At 38.8% G+C, this 21,472-nt stretch overlaps 1 protein-coding gene across 1 annotated transcript in view; it reads right to left on the bottom strand.

Moving 5' to 3' along the window:
• The window catches only part of Tmem244 (transmembrane protein 244), a 32,190-nt gene extending 17,241 nt beyond the window's left edge, over nt 1-14,949 (bottom strand). Inside the window, exon 1 of the mRNA XM_042696559.1 lies at nt 14,877-14,949. Coding sequence (XP_042552493.1) covers nt 14,877-14,909 — 33 coding nt within the window. The 5' untranslated portion in view covers nt 14,910-14,949. The remainder of the gene's footprint in view (nt 1-14,876) is intronic.
• Nucleotides 14,950-21,472: the final 6,523 nt, after the last annotated feature.

Below are 21,472 nucleotides of genomic sequence, written 5' to 3' on the forward strand. Positions count from 1 at the left end.
CATTGAAGGCTCGGCGACATCGTGACCTGTACTTGCCACGGATCTGCGAAAGTTGTGCTGGATCACAATAGGAAAATTGTCCAAATAACCTCCTACCTATGACCCAAAGAGACAATAGTCAGTGTACAGTAGTTACTTTATACTCTACCTGTGCTCCATATAAAAAATTTCAAAATATCAAAAACAGTGAGCCAGAATGGTTCTGGCCACTATACGTATTTTGTATCATTTCAGCAGGTAATCAGCATGGACAAGGAAAGTGGCAGCCGGTGTTATGAACAAGCAGAAACTCCAGTATAAAAGGAAATGTGAGCTATGTGTTTGGGCAGAAACAGTTGGAAAACCTCATTCCTTTCATGACAGTCTGCGAGGAAAGAGGTTCTGAGCTGTTCCCATGTTCTGCCTAATGTTGCAAAACACAGACTTCATCTCCTGCTGCACCTACTGTCATGGGAAGGAACTCAATGCACAGGCAGTTTTTCTTCATTAATTGGCTGCCTTGTAACCAAGCAATGGTCACCAGGGTGTGAACGAGGTCCACCCACGTGTGTAACCGGCATCACTATCCCTTTGTTGGTCTTAACATTTCTGTTGCTTTGAAATGTGTTAATAACAGTGTGGCTCCAAATAAAAGGCAAACCATACTGCACGTGGAGATTTGGTTGACCTCTTTGAAAGGAATATTTCATATTGATGTAAGCTTAGTGTCAATTTTACTACAGCAGTGCCCGTCCAGTAAGCATTCTCCAAATCCGATTTCCACAGGGAAATGTGAGTTCTGGTGAGAAACCACCTGAGACAAACTATACTGTTTCAGATGGAGAGTGCCATTTAAACCAGGGAGTAGTTCATAAAAACAAAGAGTTTTGCCTCTGTCTATGGATCTTTCTTCTTTCTTTCTTTTTTTAAGAAGACATTTTTAATTGAATGCTGGTTTCTGCAAAATGCATTAATACTCAAAGTACATGAGCAGCTCTGATTAACACTGTGAAAATTAGTAAGAAAAATAATGTCCCTTGACTTATCTATGCACTTTTTAGATAACCTAATAAAGTAGTTACATCATCAAAGACAGCAATGTGAAAGCAAACTGAATAATAGAAAATTTAGAGCATAAATGTGCCCTGGAGAAAATCAAGCAGTGAACTATGAGCTAAGATAAGTAATGCTTGTAGAAATGGAGATCCTTTGTCAGTCTAACTTGGGGGAACAGCTTCTCCAGGCATAGTGGCTCATCACACCTCAGACTCTTAAATTTACTGCTGCACTGATAGAAAATCTATAAATATTCAGAAAGAATGCTTTGGTTGTATCATTGGTAAGACATTCCAGTCACCAAAAGAGCTAAATTGGTTTCCCTAGTGAAATTTGGACATTTGGTTCCCAATATATAGATGAGCCAATCTTTATATCTTTGAGCTATGAGTCAGCTCTGAGTCAGGCAGATGTTTACCTGACTGGTTTCAAGTCTCTACAAAGGGGAGAGAGTCCCAGGGCTATAAGGGAAAAACCTTTGCAGTCTTTCAAGGCACTAATATCTAATAATGTATGTCTGGGGAAGGAATCATGGATAAACAAGGGACTTATATTTGGCCGACTGACTGAAATACGAGAGAATGCTCTCAAACTTCTTGAACATCCCATGAAACATGGTGTATACACATGGCCTTATAGAAACATGCATGAAACACAAGTGCTCACTTGCATGAACAGTAGATTTTAGCATGACCAAATGAAACACACAGCCCATGTCCTAAGTTTGATACTGGTGACACAGTATGTCAGTTGCCACTTATTACAATCAAAAGAGTATGTCTTTGTATGTGGGAGATTGGGTAAACAATATCAGTAAAGGCTAGGAACAAGATTGTATAAACATAGATGAAAGCCAATGGGAAGGCAACATGAACCATAGAGAAGCCACGCTGAGATAGCTGACTGCCAGTGAGTAGGACTCTAGCCGCTGGGAGAGGCAATATAGAACATACATGGTTTCTAACTCCTGGTTGGTCAAGAAATGCCCATGTAGGCAAGTTCATGATGAATATCACCATGGGCATGGAAAGTTTTACTGTTACCATGAAGTCATGAAGAAAAATGTGTTTCTAATACAACGCTTGGTCTGGTAAATTTAGGCTTAGGGAGACCATCTCTTAAAGTATGTGTAAATCAGCCAAAATAAAGTAAAAGTGTCATTTTAAGATCCGGAATATATGTGAAGGCCTGTTTTCCGATGGCCATGCAGCATAATCGATAGATCTTCGAGTTGAATTTCTACATTATCTGTGATCACAGAAATTCAGTTCTCTGATCTCAATGCTAATTCACAAATAAGGAGAGCAGAGTTTTTGGAGAGAAGGCAATGGAAGTTTATCAATTTTGTCAGGCAAAAGGAGAACTGTCATAAGTTGCTATCTCAAATGACTCCTTTTCCTAGTAGGGAACATTGGATGTTTGTTTATTTGTTTATGCTGGTCCTGGGCTTGAACTCGGGGCCTATGCTCTGTCCCTGAGCTTTTGTGATCAAAGCTGGCATGGCATTCTGCCATTTGAGCCATGTGCGTGTGCACACACGTGTATGTGTGGTGTGTGTGTGTGTGTGTGTGTGTGTGTGTGTGTGTAGTTAATTGGTGATAAGAAAGAATATCATGGACTTCTGGCTGACCTGGGCTGGCTTGCAACCCTGATCCTCAGATTTCAGCCTCCTGAGTAGCTAGGATTACAAGTATAAGCCACCAGCACCTAATATGGGGGTTAGATGTTTAAAGGAAAGCCCAGGAGTATGAGCTTCAGGATATATATGCTGAGGCCTGAACTGTTCCACAGAGTGGCTTTGGGTTTGCTTATTTCTCATGGTGCTGGTACTAGGTCCCCAGGTTGTATCCCTTTTTGTCCTGGATTTTCCTTCACTCCTGTGGTCCTCAAGAACTGGGATGAAAGCTCCTAGAATTCACAAACTTTATAGACCATGATAATGACAATTTGCCTTGTGAAGGTTAACATATATTTGTGACTTCAAGTATCACTATCCCACAATACTGTGAAATATGTGATATTTATATAATCATCTCATCTCAATTTTAAAAAAAAGGAAAAGAAAAGTGAAAGAAGGGGTGTATTAGGAGAGATGGGTGACAATGTTGTCAGACACTTTGTATTCATATACTGTTTTGTAGAATGGGAACTTTTTTGTACAATTACTTACAGATAATAAAAAATAAAAAAATTTCCATCAAGTAAAAAAAAAAAATACTGTCTTTAGAGAAAAAAAAGAACTGTGATGGATTGATGTTAAGGTGCTGTAATAGGTTATTTGAGATGGGAGGAGTCAAGAAGAAAGTAAAGGGGGAAATGCCTGAAGTAAAAAAGAAAAAGAAACTCATGTAACTGAAGGAATGGTTAGTAAAGTGAGTTTATTATTGGGCTAAATCTATAATTGTGATCCTATTTAGGTGTCTTTTCTTATTAACTCTGAACCTGTCCTCAGAAGCAGGTCAAGGGGCTTTTCTCTTGGGGTTGAGATTATCGGAAAGCTCAATGGCAGTATCTGTTAGGACTGTGTTGATCTGGATGTCAATTTGTTGCTGAACATGTACTTTAAGGAAGCCTAAGGAGAAGCCTAAGAAGAAAGCAAGATTCATACCATGGTATGAATCCACAGTTCGTTGTCTGACCCCTTCAAATCGTTCAGGTTGTGTCAACTTCCATTTTTCCATTGAGGCTTTTGAAATGTAATGGTAGAATATAACATGATGTTAAGAAGAATCTGTTGCTTCTAAAGTAGTGTGGGATGTGACCATGCACTGCAAATTTCACCACCACAATATCACCTGTGCTAAGACAGACAGGGCATTACATTCCAATAATGACAGAACAGCTGAAGACATTCATTTTCCCTTCAGAACAATTCTTGTGAAAATATTTTTTGAGTCTTCTGCAATGGGCATACCACACACATACACATCACAATGAATGCCAAAAAGAGAAGTACATCCCTCTTTTTGTGTTATACAAAGCTGATGACAGAAAATGTGTTCCAATGTCTGCCAGGTAGAAGGGAATTTATGTAGACCCAATTGCAGCTCTGCCCAATGAGTTCACAATGAAGGTCAGACACTTCCTTTGGATGTGGGAAGACTTTAGGATAACAAATGATTAACCATAACCAAATTGATGGTGGTAATCACAAGGGTAATCCTTTCATACATGATAGAATTTACAGCAATTTTGAAGGTGAGTTTCCTGGAATTCTTTGAGGTTTGTTCCTGATCAAATGACTAAATCTAGTCTGTATATTCCATATGATGATTTGTCTACACACAAACATAGAAGTATTCACTGGAGTACCCACAGGAGCACTCAGTAACATGATTGGTTCCTCTGCCAATCAGCTACCAGCCTAGGTAAACTGGAGCATCCACAGGAGTTCAAGGGCTCCTATATTCACTTCAGCATCAAGTCCTCTTCAAGCAAGGTGAGAATCTTGCCTGATGGCAAAATCAGAACAGAGTCCCAATGTGGCATTTCATGAAAACTCAAGGCCTAGAAGAAATTTGGAAAAAGTCTCCAAGGCAGAGATCAAAGATGATAATGGAGTGTCCCACATTTAAGAAACACTAGAGGCATTACCTCCCAGTAAAAAAAAAAAACAAAACAAACAAACAAAAAAAAAACCAAGGATTTACCAGAAGGAAAAGCTTTGGGTAGATGAGGCAAGCTGAACATTTTTGTTGTCAAAATGCTCTTCCATGCCTAAAAACACCAGAAGACATTGAAGTAGAAAGAGAAGGAAAAGCAGTTATCCGATGCAGCCCTGGCTCAGCAGAGCGAGGTGGTGGAAAACTAAGGGTTGGGAATTAAGGTTAGTGGGTCTTCAGCTCCCAAGATCCTTTCAACTAACATAGCTACGACCAGCATAAGGATGTGTGAGGCTCACAGTAAAAATATGTGATGTCCTCGTTTTCTAGGACCTACGAAACAAGTATCTGATCTCTGATCTTGCCAAAGCTGCCAAAGTCTTGGTAACTTCCAGAGTCACGGGAACATGTTGTTTTGATACTTACTTGCTTCCTGGCTCCAGGGCTTCTCTGAAGGGCCAAGTGTGTCTTTGGTAGGCTGGGGCTCTAGGTAGCTTAGCCTGGTAGCTGATTGGCTGTTATTGGTGGTTGGAGGTACTCTCCATGTCACTCCCTTGATCTCTGGAGAGGGGCAGGGGGGAGTAAGGGAGGAGCCAATCAATGGGACCCCTGTGGGATTTAGAGAGTTTGGGGGTTGGTGACTACATAGATGTATGAGGCCCCCAACTCAGCAGGGATAGAAGCTCCAGTGTTCGAGATTTTTTTTTTAAGACCTCAGCCTGTTCACCTCTTCTTTACCGAATTCGTTATTATTCTTTATGATATCCCAAGAATAAACTAATAAATAATTCTCAATAAATTTACTTAACCAGGGAGAGTGTCTTTATAAACTTGTGAAGTCTAATTTTTGCATCATGGAATTTTGAGGCATGTCTCAATTCCCTAGAGATGGACAAAAGACAAGGTTTGTTGATACCTGAGTATGTGAAGTACCAAGTTACTACCACACACGCCTTGTACCATTTAATCCTGACCACAATGCTGCTTAATAAGAATTATGATCCATATCGATGATAAGAACACCTGCTAATGCTTTGTTTTCTGTGCTCCTTCGTAGTCAGGAACACCTTGTTTCAGGGGTGTCCACTACTCTGGGTCCTCAAGATGAAGTGCGAAGTGGAACAGATGTTCACTGGCAGTTCTATGAGATTAGAAAATTCTCAGGGACTAGCAGCTATGCTTTCTGCTGCATGATCTAAGAGCACTGAGAAAGCCATGAGCTGTATCTGCTAGCAGAAGAAGCACACCTTCCACTCTCTACTCATGCTGCCCATGCACTAATGGGGACCTGTGGGAAGTTCATCTTATCCAATGGCTCCTCTTCTTTTTGACACTGTGGTCCCTATCATCTCTGTTCTTCTTGTGCCCACACTTGTGATTTTAGCTTCAGACTCTCCTTGCTGCTCTTCTTTCTCTCTCCCCCTCTTTAATTCTCCCAATTCAAGAGTCCCTCAACCACATCCTTCCAGAAAACAGCCACATTCTCTCTACTATCTGTTTTTCAGTCTCTTGTGTGAGCACATTTTTAGAAGAATAAAACATTTCAGCCTTGACAGGATATAAAAGTAGAAAGAGCTCAAGTTCAAGGCCAACCTGGACCGAAATTCGCAAGACTCTCAAAAATAAAACAAACTCCCCAAATGTCTGGAGCTGTGGCTCAAGTTCTAGAACCCAGTGGGGAAACCCTAGGGTTCAAGCCCCAACACCACAAATAAAAGAGAAACAACAACAACAAAAAACCCAACACCCTCAACATTGAGCATTTCTTTTCATTGAATTCTTTCTATAGAAAACCTAATGAGACAATATCACCTCTAATGTAAGAGCTGGAAGAAAAGAAAAACATGAACACATTTCCCACGGTTATCTTGCACTTAGATGAAGGTCAGTTCTGGGTTCTGTTGGTTCCTTTGTGTTCACTCTCCCAATTCGTGTGCGAGGCATACTGAAGTACTTTTCTGTTCCCGGGAAAGGTCAATGCCACTCCCCGACTAGAACTAGCTGTACTTTTCTTCAAAAACTTGACTCCCACTCATCATTCAGGCCTGAGCTGACACCTCACTTCCTCCAAGAAGTTTCCCTGCTTGGATTATTATTCTCTGTTGGGTGCTTTCTCTATTCTCTCCTTAACACGGCCCTCACTTGTCGGCCTATGGGGAGTACTTACCTGTAACTGAAGATTTATCACATTCTAATACAAAATCACTATAAATGTAATTTCTGTCTTAAAAACCTTCTGTTTTTTTTTTCTTTGTGCACAATTGCATGATTCTGAAAGTGGAATAAACAGGCAGAAGTCTGCAGTTGGTGAAGATTTAAGATAGACGAGCTTTATAAGCTCCTTTTCAAAAACTATTACAACTGATCTTCACATCATGTGTTTTGGGGATAAGGGCAGTGTCAGTGGTTCAACGCAAGGAGGTCATTATGTGTGCTAGAAGTGTTCTACCACAAACTGCATCCCCAGCCCAATTTTCATCTTTTTTGATCAAAATATTTTCATGCTGGCCTTCCTTTTACTCTCAAAGCAATAGAGCTTTTTTTTCTAATGAGTTGAAACTAATGGATCGAAATGAGTTGAAATTAAAGACTACAAATACATAACAGAGTAGAGGAACATTCATTGGAGTTTTCAGATCCTCCTAAACCAAGAACATTTCTTTGTAAGACTAGATGGTCTAAGTATATCCTAGCCAGCCACCAATGTGGGCTGGAATACTCCAGCTGCAGAAATCCTTCAACCAGCTTTCCAGTGTCTACACTGGCTTCACTGGGCATGATTCAAGAAGGAGAAAGCTCTTATTTACTCCATTCTAGAAATGACAGTTCCTTCTGTTTATTTATCTCTTGAAATCCTCTTGTAGCATTCAATAATACCCCAGTGGGGTGCCTTCCCCATATTGTTTTATACTTTAAATAAAACTGCTAAAAGACACAGAGTCCAATTCTTCTTTTAAAAAAGTTTTATTTTATATTAGCTTACATTAGTTATATATTATTGCATTTCCACATATGTTTACAATATGTTCTAATCAACCTCAGGATTTAATTCTCCTGTCATACTAACCCCATTTGATCTAAGAAGGGATAGGTGATGGAGAGATATGTCCATTTAGCACATTAATGTACATGCGGTGTCTCATATGACTCTGAGCACATAGTATGTCCTCAATAAACATAAACTGGATGGCTTAATATGAATTCAAGAGATGAAAAAATAGATATTGCATTACTTAATTAGTATCTGTTATGACTGATCTGAGCCTGGCTTTCACTGTACACTACCCCCAGATAAAAGCAATCTTTGCTGTATAATGCAGTAGTAATCAATTAGCAGAAAATTAGTCAGTGTTGACAATCTGCCCAAAGCTGTTTCAAACGTCATTGGGACACAGAGGGAGGAGTAAGATGAGACAAAAATAATCACACAGTAAACAATTAGAAAAGGCAAGTATATCAACACTCATCTTCTGTAGAGCATACTTGTACAAATTAGCTCACAAACAAAACAAACATAAAGGGTAGTATTATAACCCTATCTTATAAGTGAAGAAGCAGAAGCTCAGAAAAATTATTTTCACAGAGCCAATTGTAATTTTTTATGAAGTTTATGAACTTCCAATCAGAATGCAAACATGATGTTTGTGACTGCTTCATAGAAAAGAGGGAGGTCAGCTAGACTTCCTCATGATTCAGGCTCTTGGTAAAAATCACAAAGATGTGCTCACTTCATACTTAGTCTACATGCCCTCTATGTGGTTCTCAGACTTCCTCACTCTCAATCCTGCTATCTGCATTTTAATAAACCTCTCAGGTTACTGCAGTGCAAGCATCGCCTGAGCACTCTGGAACCTGTCCAGGTAACAAACGCTTCCAGGCAGGAATTGAAAATGGGAATCGGATGGAGATTTGGGTTCTTAAACAAAAAGGGAATGAAACAAATTTCCTACTAAAATGAACATATGCAATACTATTTGACTAATAATAAAGAATGTGCACTAACACAAAAATGGGACACCATTTTTTCCTACCCAATTAGTCAAGCTATTTTTCCTTTCAAAATCTGAATAACTTGTTAATGAAATGGACGTGATTCTAGACTGCTTGCCTTATTAGAATTTAGGACAAATGTGTTAGAAAACGACGTTCAACTGTATTGTTTTTCTTGGTCTCACTTGAATCTGAAATGTTTTTAAAGCATAGATCCAAATCTAAAATATATCTTTCTAGGAGAAAGCAAACAATTTTTTTTCAAATGGTGTTTGTCCTTATGGTATAAAATTATGATTTCTTGTATTTTATAATTTTTAGTAAAAGCAAGAGAAAAACCTAGTCTCCAGCAGTTAAAGCCTGCATGGCTTTAGGCAAAGTTCTCAGTAATATTTGGATATATAAAATAACGCTGTGGTGTTTTAACCATTTTTGTCCATCTCATTTTCTTTATAAATATTGCATTAGCTTTTCTGGAGGAAGAATTCATTTGTTCATGATTCAGAGGTGTCTGTTTATGGTAGTGGGAAGGGCATGGTACACCTAGCACTTCACATGATGGCAGCCAAGAAGCAAAGAGAAAAAGGATTCAGGAAGAGTCCAGGGCAAGGTAGAGTCCCCAACGACAAAACCTACTGCCCTACTTATTCCAACGAAGCCCTGCCTCCTATCCTTCATCACCTCCCAATAATAACATCACTTTTTGACTCCATCCACTCATTAGATCACAGACCTCAAAATCTAATCACCTACCTAGGGAAGAGGTAACACAGTTAAAAAAAGAAATGCACTCATTACCTGTCTTATGAAGCTGTAAATGCTCTATAAATCACCTCTGCTATAATAATAAAGCATATTTTTTAAAAATAATCTAATCATCTCTGGAAACACCATCATAGACACACCCAAAAAGTGTACTTCATTGGTCCCACAGGTGATTCTTACCCAGTCAAGCCAACAGGAGTAAGCACTGCATTTATCTAATCTAAAATATAGAATGTACAAAAGAATATAATATAAAACAAATATACAAAAATGTGTCATTTCAACGTTTTCACCACTAGGGTCTATTCATGGACTCCAGATTAAAATAGTTAGTTGTCAAAGATAATTCCAAGTCTTACTATATAGGTACATTTAAATATAGTACTTGTAAATTCCTGTAGGGAGAAATTATGCACATTCTCATTAGGAAATCATCAACCTATTCCTTATATGTACAATGATAGCATGTGCTACAAGTTGAATAAATATTTGTAGGATTAGTATTTCAAATTGTATTTGAGTTTCAGTTTCTTAAGTCTGGTACTGCTGTCTCACGCCAGTAATCCTAGCTATTCAGAAGTCTGAGATCTGGGGAATCACAGTTTTAAGCCAACCAGGACAGGAAGGTCTGTGAGACTCTTATCTCCAATTAACCACCAGAAAACCAGAAGTGGAGCTGGGCCTCAAAGTGGTAGAGCACTAGCATTGAGCAAAATTGCTCAGGGGCAATGTCCAGGCCCTGAGTTTAAGCTCTATGACTAACAAAAACAGCCAAAAATTCAATTTCATCATTAGTTTCTTCTAGTTCTTGGGGACTAAAAGTTTACTTACTCAATGGGAATAATAAAAACTATTTCAAGATTGGTTAAGGAAAATGTCTCTGCATCCACTCAGCCCCATTTTACCACATTGAAGATCCACAATAACTTAATAGTTAAGCAGTTGCTGGCACCAGTCACCTATTAGCCCTTTACAAGAAGGGCTGACATAAAAAGCAATGTCCAGGGCTGGGAAGGTGGCTCAGTGGTAGAGTGCTTGCCTTGCAAGCCAGAGGCCTTAGTTCGATTCCTCAGCACCACATAAGCAAAAAGAAAAAAGCTGGAAATGGCGCTGTAGCTCAAGTGGTAGAGCGCTAGCCTTGAGCTGAAGAGCTGAGGGACAGCACCCAGGCCAAGTTCAGGCCCCACGACCGGACCCAAAAAAAAAAAAAAAAGAAGAAAAAGAAAAAAAAAGAAGCAATGTCCAGAAAAGCTCCCAAAAACAGAGTAACAGGCCTGTCTCAGTGTATTTGCTGCTGTTAAACAATTAGTAAGACAAACATCAGGAAAACATATATTAGGAAGGATAGAATATGTTAAATATTCTTGTTACTGTTAGGAGGATTGGAGTAGTTTGGGATCAGAGGTACAGTATTGGGAGAAAGTAAAATAAATTTTCTTGTTTTCAACTACTGGTAATCCATTTTCAGTCCATGTAATATTTTCAAATTTCTTCCCAGAACTTTTAGGTTCTAAAAGGTCTTAAACACTTTAGGGAGAGAAGCATGGTGGTATCCCCAGCTCCAGTGAGGCTGAGGCAGAGGGATCTCAAGTTCAAGACTAGAATATATATATATCATATATCATAGACAGATAGATATAGATATAGATAATAGATATGACCTTGTTTGGTCTCAACAACAAACCCCTGAATCCTTCAGAGGCTGTTTCTTCTTTGATTTTCTAAACTCTCAATAGAGAATTAATTAATTCTCCAAAGTATTCAACATAAAAGATGAAAGTATAAATAGATATTATTGTCAAACTAAAAGCCATCGTAGAGACTTGGGGAACCAAAAATATGAGCATAAACAACCAGTATCACACACAATCTTACTACTCAGAGTAACTTACTATTCAGAGAGTAACATGAGGCCTGAATAAACCTCCAAGTTAGATTGCTGTTAAACAACCCTCCAGTTCTTTTGATCAAAATCTGTACCTTGCAGAGGGGAGAAGTAAGAACTTACATACCTCTCTACAAAGACATATAAATTACTTATTTGTCTTTAGATGCTGGCATCATGAATAGCCTCTCTGTTATGTATTTTGTATATCCTAAATTCTACTTAATATTTACCAAAATATACATTTGTTATATACAAAATATACTTTTTTCTCAGATAGATTTTTACTCTTCTTCTTCTTATTTTTATTATTCTTTTTATAAGTTGTTCATTATTAAATAAATTCCCCCTTTGCTATTAATATACTGAAGTTTTATTGTCCTTAACAACATTCTAATTAGCTCTTATTTGTGTATGAAAGTCTCTTGATTTTCATATTTTAATTTGATAGCCTATTATTTTACTGATAGTTTATGTAGTAGATGTTAGTGCTACATTGATTGTCTCTTGAATTTTTCCAGATAATATAATACAATCTATAAACAGAAAGGATTTTATTTCTATTCTAATTCTTACAACTTTTTTGTTATTATTCTGGTATGATTGAACTGACTCCAGTATATTGTTTAATGGCTATTAGTTATTGCCTGGTTCTTTGTCCTTTGTCTTTCTGAGAATGTCGTTAGTACTCTTCACAGATAAAACAGTTCTAGATAAATGAGTGCTCTCTTTCTCTCTATCTCTGTCGTGCTTTATACTAACATCACAGAAGACCATTTGTTTAGGGTCCTATTCAAGAATGGTTGTCAAATTAAGTTGAAGAACATTTTAGCATCAATGAAGGTGACATTTTTACAATTTGCAAACATAGTATTAGATTACCTAACATGGAACAATTCTTTTTACTTATTTTTTTATTTTATTTTTTGTCTGTCGTGGGGCCTGAACTCTGGGCCTGGGCACTGTCCCTCAGCTCTTCAGCTCAAGGCTAACACTCTACCACTTGATCCACAGCACCACTTCTGGCTTTTTCTGCTTATGTGATACTGAGGAATCGAACCCAGGGCCTCATGCATGCAAAACAAGCCCTCTACCACTGAGCCACCTGCCCAGCCCCGAACAATTCTTATATTTATAGAATAAATACTATGTGACCATGATGTTTTATTTTTATCATGAACTTTAGATTCTTTTTGCTAATTTAGAGTTTGCTTTTATATTCATCAATGAGAGTGACCTGGTTTATTGCTCTTTGATTCTTGTTTCATTTAAAAATCTATGTCATGGTTTTTCTTCTCGATAGTCAGAAACAACTTAAGTAGCATTGGGAGCACATGATCTCTCAAAGTTTAGGAGAAGTTCCTTGGAACTTGGGATTCAGTCCTTTAAAAATAACATTATTCTTAATCTAGAAAACAAGAAACTTTTGTGTGATTTTACAAAGTAGAATGTTGCTGATCTATGACAGTTCCACCTTTCTTAGAGCAAAGCTGTCTAACCTCTAGGTGTAGTTCACCGATAATCTTCCCATCCCTCCCCCACCCCAAGAGAAGAGTCCTTCTCTCTTGTGTCTGTTTGTTTGTGCTTCAGTTGCATGTGTTACATAGAAAACCCTGTCCCTTACACTTCTCTCCAGGGGAAAAAAACTGCTTTTGAGTTCTTACAGAAATTCCTAGAATGAGACATAGCCCTGTCACCAGTGGGTCACAGCACAGGACCCAGTCTATTGAAAGCATTTCCTCCCAAAAGTGTCTGTAGGGGTGAATTTCCCCAGTTTAAGTGAAGAGCTCCAAATCCAGGACTGTGTTGTATCTTTGAGCTCTTTACACACACACACACACACACACACACGCTCACCCTAGTTGAGGGAAATGTACATCAGCATGATGTAGGTGTAAAGAGTGCAAACTATTCACTGCATCTTACACAACAGCATGCTGGATTTTGAGCAAACAACTGAATTGTCCTCATACCTGGGCTTTCTTCCCAGTTCTTGTGCCATTTCCCCAGATAGCTAATTAATTAAATGGCCTTTGGCCATGACTCTCCTTTGAGTCAGCTTTTCTCTCACTTAAATGGCAGAGATGGGGGGGCTCAGATGAGCACATTTGCTGAGCACATTGTGTACCTTCCATAAAATTTGTGGAGTCTTTGCGTTATCTTCAGATGAAGGTCACTTTTGCTTTTACTATTAATTTGTGAGTGTGTTTGCAATTTTTGTGCTGATGTATTGGCACTATGCAAAGACTTAACCTGTAAACTGCAGGGTGTACCAGGAAAATTCAGATTTTTACCAGTTCACCAGTTTGAACTATTGGATTATTGGTTTAATGTTCTTAAGATGATGATGATTCTACACAGAAAGCTCTGGAGTTTTAAAATAGAACCATGGAAACCATTAGATAGTTCTGCTGCAAGGAGTGTGCATATGTGTGTGTTTTGTGTGTTGTATAAGCCCAGACTAAATATAGACCCTATATTCTTTGTGTAAGCTACTTAAAGGAGAGGATATTATCTTTTAATTTTTTATCCTATCAGCCAAAGTTGTTATTTCTCATCCCATTCCAAAGTTATGTATAAATTATGACTAGTTAAAAAAATATTAAAAAATAGATGGAGAGAGGAAATATGGGTGAATGTAGTCACCATATTCAATGTATATATGTGTATATGTATATATATGAATGTGTATATGTATATATATGAAGATGCATATATTCAATGTATATATATATAACTACACACTGGCATGTTGAACTGAAACTCCCTTTTACAATCACTTAAATATAATAAAAATAAATAAATGTAAAAATGAGCTTCTTACATAATTATTTTTCCTGAAAGGATGCTTTTCTTGACCTAGAAAAGATTTCTTAGCTGCCGGACATCCTCCACATTTCTTCCTGGTGCTGAGTGATGGCAGAGAACAGGACAGACTTGAGGAAATCCACATCGTGTTGATAGTTTACCAAATTAGTGTAGCACTAACTTGTACTCATGACTTAATTTTTAAGGAAAAAAAAATCTGATTTTTTCAGTGTCATCCACTTAAGCCCGGTTGTTTACAGGCCCAAACTCTGTGTGAATTTACACAGCTGCTTTCAGGCTCTGAGTATTTCCTTGTGTTAGGCTCTCTGACTTTTTTTTTAAAGAGTATTTTTACACTGAAGTAAAACACAAGTATTAACTTTAGCCTGGGGGGAAAAGAAAGAAACTGAACACCCTACAGCTGAGTATGCTTCAATGCTTTCTTTTTAAAATCTTGCCCATCCTTTAGAAGTTGCAGAAGTTAAAAAAAAAAAAAAAGCCACCCCCTGAAAACAAAACAAAAGACAGAGGACAAACTGTCAACATTTCAGAAACAGAGAGCAGGTGCTAAGAGACCCTGCTAAGAAACCCTGTCCATGAGTTTCAGGATTCTTTCCTGAGCCCAACACCTCTACAGTGCCACTCTTACCACGAGGTGCAGAAACTACAATCACACGTCTTCTGAAAGGAATCCAGCCCAAAGCGAAAGCAAAATGTTTCCTTTCAAACACACTCATTTGCACTAGGCTAGGTGGAGAGACAGGCCATGTCAAGAAAGAAATTCTCTTTACCTTGCTTGGAGCCACTGTGACTCGGAGGGCCATGTACACGCCCTACGTCGAGGAAGTGTTGAAAGCCGCCCTGGTTCTCTGGATGACATCTAGAATAAGAGACAGTTGTCACCAGGAGCTTTTCAATTACTCCTGGAGACGAAGTGTGAGACGCAGTCGAGCAGGATGATTGGATTACACGAAACGAGACAGGAGCCATCTGTGCGCCACGCGTAAGCCTCTGACTGCCAAAATGAACATCCCTATTAGGCGACTGAGTTCCATCTTGTTTGTAGTTTGGTCAGATTTTGAAAGATGAGCTGAGTGGTTTAAGATAGTGCCACAAATAGGCACCGTATGAGCGACTACAGCCTCTTACTTCACCTACAAACATGATTTTTCAGTTAGGAGGCTTTAAGATGTCCCCAATGGATGTGATTGTTGGTCATGCTGGACCCTTGCTGGTCCCCTCTGTTTCATTTGCCAAGGTCACATACTGCTAGAAAAAGAAATCACTAGTATCTTTCAGGCTATAGCAAAAATAGAATAATCTGACTTTCTTTTGGGAAGCTCCTGTGCTCTAAAATAATGGCCAATATGGTCACTGGAAACCTTGCATAATGTGCCAGGAGGCAAGAAAGGAACTCTCTGAGCTCCAGAGCCAAATCTTCCATTCATCACCCATCATCCCCTCATCATTTGATTGGCACCAACTTTAGCTGGGATTGAATCATGTTCTGCAATCCTTTTCCCTTTACCCCATGAAGAGCAGACCTTCCTTGCATTGAGCAATGTAAAAGCACAAGTCTGATAAAGGTAGAGTGTGGTCTTGGCCAGCCCAGGACAGAATATTTTTCATCTGTGTTACCATATTAATTAATGCATATTAATAACTATTAATAACACTATTGATGCTCTTAATATGCTTCAGACACTTCCTCCAGGAAGTGTTTGACAGTTCCCTGATTCTATTGGGCTGTTACAAATAAACACTGTCTGTCTACCAATAACACTATAACATTGTGGGACCTCAGTATGTTTTGATTGACTATCCTGTTCTCATGCCTTGCCTTGTAGATACATCAACAGGCCATCATATTCCCTAAAGAGGCAGATGAAACTACAGAAGCCAGAGCCCAGGGCATAGCGGAGACTTGCCTTAACCTGCTCTGCTTCCAACATATTCAAAACATGGTGTGAACATTCAGACTCCATCTGAATTACTGAGTAAAATAGACACCACTAAAAAGCATATACTTCATACTGCACCTTGGAAACCAACACTAATTTATTCTACTTATTTACTGGACAACATTTTAAGAAGTGCTGATTTTACTGATTCTCTCTAACCGCTTTATCTCTTTGGGGCCTCACATCTGTTGCTCACTGCTTTTCTGAAATTAAAAATACTCAGGGCTGGGAATGTGGCTCAGTGGTAGAGTGCTTGCCTAGCATGCATAAAGCCCTGGGTTCAATTTCTCAGTACCACATAAAGAGAAAATGCAGGAAGTGATTCTGTGGCTCAAGTGGTAGAGTGCTAGCCTTGAGCAAAAAAGAAGCTCAGGGACAGTGCCTACACTCTGAGCTCTAACCCCAGGATTGACAAAAACAAAAAACAAAACAAAACAACTTTGGATAACACCAAATCATTAAAAAATATTTTAGGTGGGCAGAACTAACAAAGTTGGGGTAACTCTTTTCCTGTTCCCATTCTAATGTAATCTCCTTTAGTTAAGCCTATGTTAAAGAGAAGTTACACATACACACATAAGTACTTTTTTTTTTTTTGGTCGGTCATGGGGCCTGAACTCTGGGCCTGGACACTGTCCCTCAGCATTTCAGCTCAAGGCTAGCACTTTACCACTTGAGCCACAGCACCACTTCCAGCTTTTTCTGCTTATGTGGTGCTGAGGAATTGAACCCAGGGCCTCATGCATGTAAGGCAAGCACTCTACCACTGAGCTACCTTCCCAGCTCCCACATAAGTACTTTTGGTCTCACTCTTCCCGATTTCTTTCTTTCTTGTTTTCTTTTGTGCTACTACTAGGGCTTGAACTCAGGGGCTGGGTATTCTGCCTGAGCTTTTTTCACTAAAGGCTCCACCACTTGAATACTCTACCACTTGAGTGCTCTATCACTTAGGCTACAGCTCTGTATCTGGCATTTTGCTAATTAATTGGAGATGTCAGTCTAATTGATCTTCCTACCCTAACTGGCTTCAAATCATGATCCTCAGATCTCAGCTTACTGAGTAGTTAGGATTACAGGGATGAGATTTCTTGAGAAATAAATTGTGTCCTGAAACAGACACAATAAGGGACCATGTCTTAAATAGTAATGGCAAAGCATCACGAAATTATTGGCACGGATAACTACTATCTAATAAAGTTTATTAGACAGTAGTTTTCATTCCACGCCCTCCCCCTATCACTTTAAGCCATAACTATTAATTGCCAGTTTGGACACTTAGTATCTCATTTAACAGACTTTAAAGTCAGTTGACCATTGTCTGAATCACTGCAAACCATGGAGAAACATTAAAAAGACAGAGAAAAGAGGTGACAAGTGTCACATTGTAGCCACTTGCAATAATATTGGAAAGAAATTATAAATTAGAGAAAATTTAATACAGTGATCACAGATCAAAAATGAATATTGATGATAAGGTAGAGCCCTGAATCAAAGAATGTGAGTCAGATTTACAATGAGAAAGTAATACAGGATGCTGTGAAGTGAGAAGAAGCATTAGAGATAAGAAAAACACAAGTTAAAAGCCAGTGACAACAAGCCAATGAGCTTCCGCGGTTGAAACTGAGGAAGGAAAGGAAAGAAGAGATAGAATGTTGATTGGCAGAGGTCCCCAGGGACCAGTGGGAGCATTGTATCTTGGTTTAAAATAGCACAGCACTATTCTTGAGGAGTTTGGTGAAAGATAAAAATCAATAGATGAGAAAAAAACTATTTTAACAGCAATAACTTAAAAAAACTACAGGAAGGATTATCTGTTGGCTTATTGGAGGGTTGGGGTATGATTTTGCAACTGAGAAGCAAGAAAAAGGATTATATTTTTTAACAACACTTTTGTTACAAAACCAGCAGACATCATCATGAGGTCTGGAAAAGAAGGCAAAGTAATATGTATTAGGAGGATAAGGAACACTAGGGCTTGAACTGTAGACCTTGCAGTTGCTAGTCAGGTTCTCTTACCACAGAGCCACATCCTTAGGCCAATGTTTTTTCTGGTTATTTTTTAAATAAAGCCTAGCTTCCTTCCCTAGGTATATAACTGGCACTATTTGCCTATGTTAAGCTTCCTAGCATGGTTAGGACAATAGGCATATGTTAACCAATCCAGTTTTCTATTGAGAAGGGGTCTCACAGACTTTTTGATCTGGTTTGGCCTTGAACCACAATCTCCCAGGTTCAGCCTTCCCAGTAGCTAGAAGTATAGGTATAACTCACCAGTACCAGGAAACTTCAAGATTCTTGATGTCAACAAATTAAAGTGATCGTAATACTACTGGCACGAATGGCAAAGGAATGAGAATAGGAAATGTGAAGTAACCTATTGGATTCAAATATGAAATTTCAGGGCAGGTTCATACTTCAGTGGGCATCAGACTCACCTGGAAGCCATGTTAAAACACAGACCAAAGGCCTTCAGCCCCAAAGCTTTTGCTTCAAAAGATCCAAGGTGGCTAGGGCCCAAGTTAGATCCCATGGGTAACTAACATTGGTGAAGATGACAAATGACATAAATATAGGACTTACCCATCCTCAGGTCATTACTGAAGCTCTCTTGTGAAAATTGCCAAGTGACAATACAATCATTTTCATACTTCCTCACATCCACCTAGTTCCTTAATTATAATGCTAGCATTAAAATGTGATAAATGTTCAGTCTCTGGCAGGTGGAATAGTGGGACTGAAAGTTTATGAAATGAAAACATTCTGAAAACAAAGAGGGAGTTTATAAGGGAAGAGCAGAGCCTAGCTTTTGAAGGAAGCCACAAGGAAAGAGATTCTGGAGGGAATTGCAATTAAGCATTTTGTGGGTGTGGGGAAAAAAGACCGCTAGGTAATTGTCAACTGATTCTAGAAATTTCCTCTCACTCTCTGTGAAGAAGCAGGGGGAATAAAGGTGGAAAGTTAAAAAGAGAAGTTAATAAGTCTACTTTGTATTTTAATTATTGTCAAGTACCCAGGTGCTTAAGTGAAGAGTTTCATGTACATATAAATTACTTCGGTGCCCTAGTATATTTGTAGAAATCTAAATGAGATGTTGTTCCATTTAAAATTTAAATAATTCCCTTGAGAAAATGCCAAGCAGATTGCTTCGTCTAAAAGCCAATGCATAAACATGTATTTGTTATTTACGTGTTAATACGCTCAGTATCTTGATGAATATTTTTAAAGATATAACCTGAAATCCTCTGTAATATGATTTGCTGACCCCCAAATTCCTGTTTCAAAAACCTAAACAAACAACACTGTGCCCAATATAGAATACATGATTTACCCAAAGTCTTTTTCTCCTTTCAGAAACAATGGCTACAAAGCGCAATATTCTATTGTTACAGAAGAGTTCAGATGTGCCTCAGCTTGCACTTTTCACCAAATTCAACCCCACGGAGGCAACTTCTTGTAAAGGTGACTCAGTGGGAAGTTCGCCTGGGACTCCAGAATGCTAGAGACGATTAGGGGATGAACTTGGCTTTGTTCCAGAGGCTCGTGCTGATTGGCTCAGCTTGGGCTTTGGCAAAGCAGTTTCTGGCAGAGACATGCAGTCGTTTCACATTCTCTATATTCTGATTGGGACTTACTTCTTACAATCAGCATTTAAAGTTAAAATGAGAGAGAAGAAAAATGATCTTTAATATTTTGAAAATGCACAACTTCCATTCAGTGCCAGAAGAAGGGGAAAAAATGACCCCCATATAGATTTGTATGTGTGTATGTGTCTGTGTGTGCTAAAAAAAAATGCTCCTAGAATTTCTTGGACATAAAATTGTTTTTTGCAAACAACAATATGATGAGTTAAGAGTGAATGAATCAGAAACATACGGATTAAATTTTCCCTGAAATGTGCATGGATTTGGACGCCATGCAGAAAAGTGCACTTGGCAAGATGCAATGGGGATTTTGCTGAACCAAAAATATTTGAGAAATTGTCTGAGGTACCTTGATAGACACAAAACAGTACCAAATTCTTTCATGTTTATAAACAGCACTGCAATTAACAAACAAGGATTAAGAGTCACCTAATTTAAATGTAATAAAGACAATCTTGCTTGTACAGCAGCTCAAGAACTTCAAAGATAAGCACTAATCTTGTATTGCAAAGGGATCAGCTAAGGACATTTAAGAGTAGATTGAGGCTGGGCACTGGTGGCTTGAGCCTGTAATCCTAGCTACTAAGGGGGCTGAGATCTGAGTTTCAAGGTTTCAAAGTCAGGGAGACAAATCAAAAGATTCATCTTCCATTAACCATCAAAAAGCCAGTAGTAGAGTGGTTGAAGTGATAGAGCTCTAGTCTTAGATGAAAAAGCCAAGCCATGAAGACATGAGTTCAAGCACCCGAACAAGAGTACAGCCTGCCCTACACACACACACACACACACACACACACACACACACACCACACACACACACAACACACACACACACACACACACACAGGAGAGACAGAACAGACTAGGACCAGATGCCGGTGGCTCACGCCCATAATCATAGCTACTCAGCAGGCTGAGATCTGAGTATCCCGGTTCAAAGCCAGCCCAGGCAGGGACTGCCATAAGACTCTTATGTCCAATAAACCACTCACAAAACTGCAAGTGGTGATGTGGCTCAAGTGGTAGAGCACTAGCCTTGAGCTGTTGAGCTGAGGGACAGTGGTCAGGCCCGAGTTCAAGCCCCATGACCGACAACAACAACAGCAACAACCAAAAGAACAGACTAGGAACCCCAGTGCCTTCACACAGCAGAAATCCAGTCCATGCAAGGAAAGGGTGTGGAATTATTTTCATGGCCATTTTTGCCTTTAACTTAAATGAAAGTAAAATATATAACAATAACTAAAGTATTTGTTTTAAGAAAAACACACAGTAAAAAAAAAAAAAAAAGAAAAACACACAGTGATGCTTATCTGTATGCATTATTAGATTTTGTTCTGTTCTGTTTCAGAACACACCATGTCACTAAGGTTAATGCCCTTGGGGAAAGACTGGACCAGAGCCAGAAACTTTTGGTACTTCTAGGCACAAGTGACACAGGGCCAGACTTGCATACCAACTTGTGCTTGAAAGGTAGAAATGAGCTCTAGGCAGGATGCTCTGTAAGTATCCACAAGTCATTCAAAAAATGGTAACTGACAAAAATGTATGCTTTCTTTTTTTTTTTAAAGCAAAACTTCTGTTCATTTCACTGTATTTTTTGCTTGTTTTGTTTTTGTGATGGCTAGAATCAAACCCATGGCCTTGATCACACTAAGCAAGCACTGTACCACTGAGTCACATCCTTAGCACAAAAGAAAATCAGACTTGTTTTTTATATAGAATCTTATTCAGTAACTATATTATGTAGTAGCTAATGACATTGCTAAAGACAGACTTTTTCTT

The sequence above is a fragment of the Dipodomys spectabilis genome, unplaced genomic scaffold (assembly GCF_019054845.1).
Source record: "Dipodomys spectabilis isolate Male_0828 unplaced genomic scaffold, ASM1905484v1 ptg000001l, whole genome shotgun sequence".
In the NCBI taxonomy this organism is placed as follows: domain Eukaryota; kingdom Metazoa; phylum Chordata; class Mammalia; order Rodentia; family Heteromyidae; genus Dipodomys; species Dipodomys spectabilis.